Source organism: Vanacampus margaritifer, chromosome 8 (assembly GCF_051991255.1).
Source record: "Vanacampus margaritifer isolate UIUO_Vmar chromosome 8, RoL_Vmar_1.0, whole genome shotgun sequence".
Taxonomy (NCBI): domain Eukaryota; kingdom Metazoa; phylum Chordata; class Actinopteri; order Syngnathiformes; family Syngnathidae; genus Vanacampus; species Vanacampus margaritifer.
In genome coordinates this window covers 10,898,569-10,908,524 of record NC_135439.1, presented here as the reverse complement: position 1 = coordinate 10,908,524, position 9,956 = coordinate 10,898,569, and the positions used below count along the sequence as shown (strand labels likewise).

The following is a 9,956-nucleotide window of genomic DNA, read 5'->3' as shown; positions in this document are numbered from 1 at the left end:
GTTTACTTATTTATGTCTCTGGTGGATCTTGAGTGGATCTCCATGACCTGGATGATGTAAAAACTACACAGACCTATAAAGTAAAACTCATTTTTACCATAATAAGCAACAACTTAGGTGATAGTTACAGTCTAAAGAGCGAGACTGAAAATAGGATTGCATGACATTTTAAATATTATCCCAAAATATTTATTATATAGTTCAAAGATAAAATATTCATCCATATTCCTGAGATGGAACACATCTGTCTAATTGGGTCAACAAAACTCTCTCTCAGGCTTGTGTGAGAAAGAGTGGGCTCATAACATCTTGAAATTTTAATTTTATCGGTTTGAGATACAGTACTGTATTTAAAGACGTTTTAATACAGTTGTAGTTTTCGTTATGAGCCAGTAGATGGCAGTGCAACATTTAATTCAGCGCACGAGTGCGCTCGAGTTCGTCAAAGCTCGCGCAACGCATTATGGTACTTGTAGTTTATTTGTCAAGTGAAGCGTACAGACTCAAGTGAGACTTAAACTACATTTCCCTCTTCACTATTTTGAATGTCGTGCAGGGGCATTTTTTTTCCCCACACTTGATTATCTTCAACTCAAGTTTCGTCTGTCAGCTTCAAGAATAGAGCGACCCAAGAAAAGTAACCGAAAATGGAACTAGTGTAGTGTGAGCCTTCGGCATGTGTAACGGGGTGAATAAAGCGCTCGGAAGCTGTGTGAGTTCCAACAATGCGCTTCAAAGGCAGAGGGCAGTGATTTGAAGTCCTGCTCGCTTTTCTTCGCTGCTCCGGCTAGCCAGGGCTGGGTCCCGTTACAGCTGGGAGGCTGCGGTTCGCCAACATTTCCATGGCCGACCAGGAATTTCCCGAAGCGGTCCTGGTGACCGAGGCCGGGCCGCAGTGGCTCCGGGTTGAAGTGGAACGACTCGCTAAGGAGCTGCGAGAAACAACGCAGGAAAAGATCCAAGCGGCGGAATATGGACTAGCGGTCCTGGAGGAGAAACAACAGCTCAAGCAGCGATTTGATGAGTTGGAGACCGAATATGAGGTTGTCCGACAGGAGCTGGATCAGCTCAAAGAGGTAGTATAAGGTCACTCATTAAACATATTAGAATGCTACTTAAAACATTCAGTCATTCGTCAGATTGTTGCGTAAAAGCGACGGAAGAAAAGCCTGGCTTTGTCGTGAATTATTGACGTTTTGTCTCTATTTTTAAATTCACGCACGACTACACTTGCACATTCTCATGAGATGAAATGCAAGTCAGCAATATGAAAAATAATAATGCATATATATGTAATTGACACAGAATTGAACAATAAATATGTTTATTATTGTAGTCGTGTATGTTTTATCATGTTTAGGGGTAATATTTTGGTAAATTACCAAATGTACAAAACATCTTCACTCATCTTACAGGCATGCTACGAATACATGTACTACAGTTACCACATTTTTCAGACCGAGTGTAAGAAATACTAGTATAGTACCATAGTGTTTATTTATTTATTTATTTATTAGTATTGTACTCGCCAATATCAAATAGAATACCTGACAATAGTATTTGTATATTGGTATATTTCCATTCATCCATTTTCTTTACCACTTACCCTCATTATTGTCCAGGATGAGTTGAAGCCTATCCCAGCTGACTGTTTGGAAATCTCAAAAGACCCTTGACTGGTCGCCAGTCAATTGCAGGGCACTTATAGGCAAACAACCATCCACACTCAACAATTCAGAGCCTTCCATGAGTCTAACATGCACGTATTTGGAATGTGGGAGGAATCCGGAATGCCCTGGAGAAAACCCATACGGGAGGGAACTCCACACAGATAGTCCACAGCCGATATTCAAACCCCGAACCGCAGAGCTGTGAAGCAGACATGCTAAAGACTTATCCACCATGCTGCCCCTTGTCATTTGTTGAGGATTCTTTATCATGTAGCATTGCTCAAATTGAATTTCATTAGATTGTGCAGGTGTAGAAAATATCAAAAATATCCAGTGAGTCTGAAATGGTTTTGACAAATCATCGTGGCGTTGCATATTTGTAAGCAGCATGTAGGCGTGTGATGGAATAATTCCTTAATTACGAAAGAGAGAGACACACGTGTCACGTCTGAACTTGTTCTTCTCCGTATGCTATGCCTTGTCTTTCGTTCATGCCTGCTGATGTGGCAAACTAGAAATGCAGAGAATATCACACTACGCTGAAAGACAGCAGTCCAACTTAAGTACAAATTCCTCCAATGCATTTGTTACAACTCCCACATCCTGCATAAATACAGATACCTCCCCACCCCCAGCCACTTCCCTTTGCAGGGCATGCAGTAGTTTCTGTTTGGTAATGTCACCCAGTGTTTTGAACAAAATCTTTTTTCGAATGTGCGACACAAATGATGACCTTTTCTCGATATTACGTTGATGGTAGGTAATGGTCACATTGTGGCGTAAATCACAGTCAGTTGACTTAGTATTAACTCATTGTTAGGGAGGTCTCATGATGATGACCTACTTCCCTCTTGAGCGAGAATGCCGTCAGAGCTGGAGGCCTGACTGACCACTGCCCGTTGCACAAATGAGTGGTTAGATTTTGATCTTAAAAAAAAAAAAAAAAGAAGTCAGCGCAGTTTCATTGTGTTTTCTTGACAGCAGGCCTTTTATATCAATGCTGAGTGTATTTGCCGTTCTGGTGTGTTTTAATTTGTTGCTGCAAATAAAGGGATAGATTCTGCTTCATGAGCATGATTGATTTGAAATACTGGCTGCTTGTATGCTATTCTCTCTGTGTTTGTTGCTTTATCTGTCCTTTCTGTCTTCAGGCCTTTGGGCAAGTGCACTCGGCCCACAGGAAGGTGGCAGCAGATGGAGAGAGCAGGGAGGAATCGTTGATCATGGAGTCGGCCAGTAAGGAGGCGCAGTACCAGCAGAAAGTCCTGGAGCTGCAGAATGACCTTCGCCAGTCAAAAGTCTCAACTGCCAGTGTGCAAGCTGAGAATGAGCGCCTGTCGCACATCGCTTTGGAAATGAGAGAGGTGAATGGGATGCAAGTACAAAGTGCTTTGAAATGGGTAATGACCAATCACGGCTCAGCTTCAGAAAACAAGTGAGCCGAGATTGATCGCTACCAAAGGAAGAATTTTCGGTTGACTTCCCGTTTTGTGGTAAAACAGTCCCATGTATGACTGAGTGTAGAAATCAGTTTGGAGGAAAATGTTTGTTATAGACAGAATGTGCAAAGCTTGGGATCATTTCAATGTTAACGTGGAAGATAAAGTGCAATGTGTCCACTCTCGTTCGCTGACACCCATGTCAGTCACCAGTACAGGCCCCGCCTTTTAAAGCATTCCACACAAAGGCACAGATACAGTAAAATGTGAGGATGACAACCCTATGTAGACAAAAATAATGCCTGCATCTTACTTGCACATTCTTGCCTAATATTGCAATATCAATTTTTATCCGATTACTCAATAAATAAATCAATTTAAAAATATATATATATATATCTTAGGCCCTTATTTTAGCGTCATTAACTGGCATAAAAGTGGAAAAGAAAATTAATATTAACAATAAAAACAACAAAATGCTAAATATTGTAAAAATTCTTAAAAATAAATGTCAAACCATCTACAGATTTTCCTTTGATATTAACGGAAAATGAACTCTAGTGAGTTATGCCGAGTTCTTGAATGATGTCACATTTTGTGTGAGTCATATTTTCCACTGGAATTGGAAATGCGGATCCACTGCGTTTCAAATGATTAATAGTAATTTGTCCATATTTCCTCTTATTTCTGCTCTTTTCCCATCGAGTAGGCTTCTGACCAGGTGGAGCTGCAGCGCAGTCAGCTGCGGGATGACATTCGAGAATATAAGGTGCGGGAAGCTCGCCTTCTGCAGGACTACAGTGAACTGGAAGAGGAGAACATCTCTCTGCAGAAACAAGTGTCTGCGCTGAGACAGAACCAGGTGCGACAAAGTGTTTGCGAATGTGGTGAATATATAATACACGCTAATGCTGCTGTGTCTTAATCCCCAATTTAGGTGGAATTTGAAGGCCTCAAGTATGAGATCCGCCGTCTGGAGGAGGACTCCCAGTGCCTAAACAGCCAGCTGGAAGATGCCATGCGACTGAGGGAGATCGCCGAGCGCCAGCTAACCGAGGCCTTAGAGACGATTAAAACCGAGCGTGAGCAGAAGGCCACCTTGCGCAAGGAGCTCTCGCACTACGTGACCATCGGCGGCTCCGTGTACAACGGCTCGTTCAATATCTCCTTCGACAACCTTAAGCTCCACGACGAACCCTCGGCGATCTCCGATCTGGACAACGATGACCTGATCCGAGGCTTTGAGAATGGCTTGATCAAGGCAGGCGAAGGCGACAAAGACAACGACTCTGCGGCGGGCCAGAGAGGAGACTCCTTCAAGCCTGCTCCGAGCCTGGTGGACGACCTGCTGAGCGAGCTCAACATTTCTGAGATTCAGAAACTGAAGCAACAGCTTGGACAGGTAGGAGGTCCATGACATTGTAGCCCATTTTGTAAAGCTTGGTAAATTTGTGACTTTTCTGGGTTGCTGTTTTGTATAAAATAATTAGGGACACCAAATAGCCCTTCTAATATCTCGCCTTCAGAGAGGTAGCATCAAAGGCATATGATGAATATTGCATTTGTTGAATATGATAAGCATCAAAATCCACCCAATTTTACCCATTTCAGAAGGCGGCCATTTTGCCACTTGTCTGCTGACTAAAAATGACATCACAGTTGCTCATGGCTCAAGTAACAACCAATCATAGCGCACCTGTTTTCTGAGGTTTTTTAGTTTGGTCATGTGACTTTGGTAAGCTGAGCTGTGATTGGTCGCTACCTGATTCCTGAGTAACTGTGACGTAATTGTCAGTCGACAGAAAGTGACAAAATGGCTGCCCTTTGAGATGGATAAAAACGGGTGGATTTTGCTGCTTTATTCATATTGCACAAACACAATATTAATCAAAAAACTATTTATACTAGTGTGGATGCATACAACATATTTAATGCAGTTTTTAACATCAGAAACTGAGGCCAAGATCTCAAATTTCTGAACATTAGTAGTTTCAGTTGCAAAAAAATATAAGTGCTGTACTTTTGACAAAGGACAAGTTACAGGTTGCATGGTTATAACTCCTACCTCTAACTCTTACATTACTGAAAAAGCACATTTTTGTTTTAGGTGGAAAGAGAGAAAATGGCCCTCATCAACACTCTGCAGGAGAACCAGAAGCAGCTTGAGCATGCTTATGGGACCGTGTCTGAGCAAAAGGAAACCGTCAACAGACTCACCGAGAACCTTAGCGCCATGAGGAAGCTTCAGGCCAGCAAGGAGCGCCAATCCGCCATTGACGGTGAAAAAGATCGCGACAGCCACGAAGACGGCGACTACTATGAGCTGGACATCAACGGGCCGGAAATCCTCAAGTGTAAATACACCGTGGCTGTTTCTGAAGCGGGCGAGTTGAGGCAAGAGCTAAAGACACTTAGGTCGCAGTATGACAATTGTCGAACCCAGTACCAAGATGAACGAGCACGGCTGGAAAGTGACCTCCATGAGCTCAGGTCAGGGTTAGCATCCCTGGAGAAGATTAGCCAAGCAGATAAAACGGAGATGGCTCGTCTGGAGAAGGAACTCCGTCTAGTTAGCGAGGCTGCAGGAGAATCGCTGGGCAGCCTCAATGTGGCCCAAGATGAGCTCATAGCATTCAGTGAGGAGCTGGCAAATCTCTACAACCACGTCTGCATGTGCAACAATGAGACCCCCAACCGTGTCATGTTGGACTACTACAAGGAGGGCAAAGCATTGTTGAGGCGAGGACAAGATGCGAAGACACGCCCCTCGTCCGTACTTCTCACTAACGGACTTATTCCCGAGACGGACCCTAAAAAAACGGATTCCATCGACATCGCCGTGGTCTCGGCGCCGGAGCCTCGTCCGGAGCCCATGAACGTCTACAACCTGGTCGCCATCATCCGAGACCAGATCCGCCACCTGCAGCAAGCGGTGGACCGTACCACAGAGCTGTCCCGCCAGAGGCTGGCCAACCTGGAGCTGAGCACCGTCGCAGATAAGGACAAAGAGGCTTGCATGGAGGAGATCCTCAAAGTCAAGTCGCTGCTCAGCACCAAAAGAGAACAGATTGCCACGCTCAGAGCTGTGCTCAAAGCCAACAAGCAGGTCAGAGCTCCCCGCTTAACCTAGTTTATTTTATTTTATAAAAATGTTATAAATATATTATATTTATATTAAGAATATATATTTAATTTTATTCTATTTTATTTATATACATTTTTATTGTGGTGGTACTTAAAATGTAAATACAACTAAACTGTACATAATAAACGTGCTGTATATGATTTATTATTATTATTATTATTTTAAACATTATGTAGTTTGAACATTGAATTTGTAGCCGCCGTTCTGACTTGCTTAATTGTGATATGTAAAAAACACATTCCTTAGACGGCTGAGGTCGCACTGGCCAACCTGAAGAGCAAATACAACAGTGAGAAGGCCATGGTGACCGAAACCATGATGAAGCTCCGCAATGAACTCAAGGCTTTAAAAGAAGACGCTGCCACCTTCTCCTCCCTCAGAGCCATGTTTGCTTCAAGGTACAATAATGTTTTATATATATATATATATATATATATATATATTTTTTTTTTTTTCAAATATATTTTTTGGGGAAGCATAATCACACGTAGAGCATAGTTGATTCTTACATGTATGTGGATGAGCCACAAAGCATTGTGGGAACTGTCTGATGTAATAGTTGCTCCATCTGGAAATTACATTTGGCGAATGGTAAGAGCATATGGGAGTACTGAAAACGTGTAAAATGTGTAAATGGCACCCCCTGTCGTCAGTTGGGTGTATTAGCGCTTTTCTTCCTTTTGAATCATTTCTTCTTCTCTACTCTTGTTCCTGTCAGGTGCGACGAGTATGTGACCCAGCTGGACGACATGCAGAGGCAACTGGCGGCGGCCGAGGATGAGAAGAAGACGCTGAACTCTCTGTTACGAATGGCCATCCAGCAGAAACTGGCCCTCACCCAGCGTCTGGAGGACCTGGAGTTTGACCACGAGCAGGCGCGCCGCAGCACTGCTACTTTGGCAGGGGCAAAGGGCAAGACTAAGGGCAAGGGAGCCCCGTCCAGTCATCATGTAAGTCCTGGTAACTGTGCAGGGCCGCCGCCCAGGCTGGCTTCGAACAAACCTTTGTGTATGTTTTGTGTTGTCCAAAGAACAGCGGTCATTAGTGAAAGTTGCTAGCTGTAGTTTCCATGATGATTAACAAACTGAGTCTATTTTGGTGGTGTGTTTCATGGGTATTTTTTTTATAAGAAATAGACCATGAAATCAGGCACTCATGTTTGTGTTTGTTGGTTATGAAAAAGATACTAATTAGAGTTACTCACATTCATTTTAGTTACATTTGACTTTTTTTGTTTGCATTTCATCTTTTTAATGTTTAAGATCTTTTTATATATAGTTTTGAATATTTATGTAAATGATAAGGACATATTTTCTTTAAATGGAGCTGTAATACCGGTATTTACAAATTCTGGAAGCATTCACACATACGTAATTCTATACCGAAATATCTTATTAAGTTATTGTTGTTGTTGTTATTATTATTATTATCATCATTATCATTGTGCCCTTTTTCACCATTCTACTCCTTCCACGTCTCCATCAATTCAAACCATTGCAACTTCAATGTCTTCACACAATACAGGACATAAGCCTACTAAAAATTCGCAATTTTCCCAGAATTCCGCTTTTGCATTAACGTCGCTGTTGTAAATGATTCAACTTCAAAATGTTCTCTCTCTCTTTCTCTCTCTCTCTCTCTCTCTCTCTCTCTCTCGCTCTATCTATTCATCTATCTCACTCACTAATAAATCTGTAAAAAATTGAGGATTCTCTAGACGCAGTGAATTGCTACCGAATCATATCCCAGCCTGATTGAAAAAGTCATTTTCCTACCAATTAAATATGACTTTTCTCTTTTTATCGTTTCTTCCACAGTAAATCTGACGTCAAAGTGTCTTTGAGGAGTCTGATCAGTGTGCAGTTTCCAGATACCTGCGCCCCTGGATGTCTTCACTCTAATTACTTTCCAAATTATGCATACACCAAGTCATACACAACAAGGGCCTTGTTTTAAAGTGCCAAAACTGTTTTGTAAACTGTTAAACACAGCATCGTCAGTCTCTGCAGTCCATCAGTTTTCCAAGAATGGACGACACTTTGATGAGTCAATGGATGAGCTCTATTATTACTTATTACTTATGACTTATTTGCTGCCTGTGTGTGTGTGTTACCCCGACTGAGCACTTTGCGTTTTACATGTCGCTTTATTTCTAAGCAATTTTCTTTTCTTCTGCTTTTCTAATATTAAGAAATATTTTTACAGAAAGTGCATTTTTATCTGCCAGGCTCATCATTTCTAAGTTACTCACTGGCTTTTGTTGTTGTTTTTTTGTATTTATTTTATAGCAAGAAGTCACCTTGTGGAAAACCTACATTTTCAACCCATTGCTTGAAATTGTGAAAAAATGAAAGATGACAATTTCTGTTACATACCTTGACAGGAACATAAATAATAGTCTGCAGTATAATAATGAACTGCATAATTTAGAGCAAGGGTCTCAAACTTAACTTATGTGGGAGTTGCGTTTTCTTGAAACTAGCTGTTCTAATTGCCAACGTCTCTCTTAACGGCATGTTTTGAAAAAAACATGACTGGGACAGGCTGACAGGATATCTTTTCCTTCCGCATGGTGTTTCTTCAGACACGTAATGTTCCACTGAAAGCTGTCATAAGCTATGGTAGCGACTGTGAGGGCCACACTAAAATTAAACTGATGTCAAGTAGGGGGCCCCAAAGTATCATCTGCAGGCTGAAAATGGCCCGTGGGCCACGAGTTTGGGACCCCTGATTTAGAGTAGATGATCTCTGTAACCATGGCCGAGCAAATTATGCTCGTCATCAGCAAGGAAGAGTATTAAATGCAAACTTTTATTTAAAGCTGTCTAAATTAAGGTCATATGTTAATAATATTCATGAATTTTGTTCACAAAAGAGTATGTCATGCATTTACTTTTTACTGTATAGAACTTTAAAAACAAAACTTGCCTCCAGTGCCATTTTGTGTGATGGTGTAAGTGCAATTTCTCAGATTGGATAACTCCTACCCTTGGTCATACCAAGTGAAAGTGTTACATGGCGTTTGTCACTTTTTTTCCTACTCAAGTTATATTTCATTAGAACTACAGTTATTGTTCAGTTGTGTTGAACAGAGGTTGATGGTAATCACAAAGACTTGTGGTAAAACACTAGCAAAACTCATCATGACTGCACAACTGTCAGTGCTAATTTTTTGGGGGGACTGGTAATCAATAAAATAATCTAACTCCTATGGTTCTGAAGAGTTATTTCTTTATATTTAGAATTACATTTCAGTTGTGAATATTTTTTATGCATGAAATATGATGGGTCAAACAAATCATTTACTGTACAGTAATACTGATAATATGGGAGTAATGCACTCATCAGTTATAGTATTAATTACAGCTACACAATCTAATGTGATCCAAAATGAGAGCTGCATCGCATTTTTAGCCTTATAAATGTAATATTGATCCGTTTTTTGTTGATGTTTGCAGTGTAGCCTATAAATATTCCTCACATGCCCACTCATGTCAGTCACACGCTAAATTTATTACATTCATGACTGTTTCACTCAAAACTGAGCATTATTTCAGTTGACACCTCCGTACCTGTACTGACTGTTTTTCATCATTCATGCGTGTTTTTCATATCTGCTGTGATTATGACTAGTAGGACTGCATTAGCATATGGTGAATTAGTGATACGCTTCGCTGCACCATCTAATTTTTTCGAGTGTAA

The 9,956-nt window shown here is 41.3% G+C and overlaps 1 protein-coding gene across 1 annotated transcript; it reads left to right on the top strand.

The window, feature by feature from the left end:
• The first annotated feature begins 553 nt into the window (after positions 1 to 553).
• Positions 554 to 9,465, top strand: bicd2b (BICD cargo adaptor 2b). Its single transcript, XM_077573903.1, has 8 exons — positions 554 to 1,076; positions 2,822 to 3,034; positions 3,819 to 3,971; positions 4,047 to 4,511; positions 5,217 to 6,215; positions 6,501 to 6,652; positions 6,973 to 7,204; positions 8,072 to 9,465. The coding sequence occupies exons 1-8, from the start codon at positions 843 to 845 to the stop codon at positions 8,072 to 8,074; spliced, it is 2,451 nt and encodes an 816-aa protein (XP_077430029.1). The 5' UTR covers positions 554 to 842; the 3' UTR covers positions 8,075 to 9,465.
• The last annotated feature ends 491 nt before the right edge of the window (positions 9,466 to 9,956 follow it).

Excerpts from the sequence above, each read along its gene's own strand:
- bicd2b (XM_077573903.1), top strand. The coding sequence starts at position 843 with ATGGCCGACCAGGAATTTCCCGAAGCGGTCCTGGTGACCGAGGCCGGG. Across the intron at positions 3,035-3,818 it reads TCGCTTTGGAAATGAGAGAG|GCTTCTGACCAGGTGGAGCT; the intron begins GTGAATGGGATG and ends CCCATCGAGTAG. Across the intron at positions 6,216-6,500 it reads TGCTCAAAGCCAACAAGCAG|ACGGCTGAGGTCGCACTGGC; the intron begins GTCAGAGCTCCC and ends CACATTCCTTAG.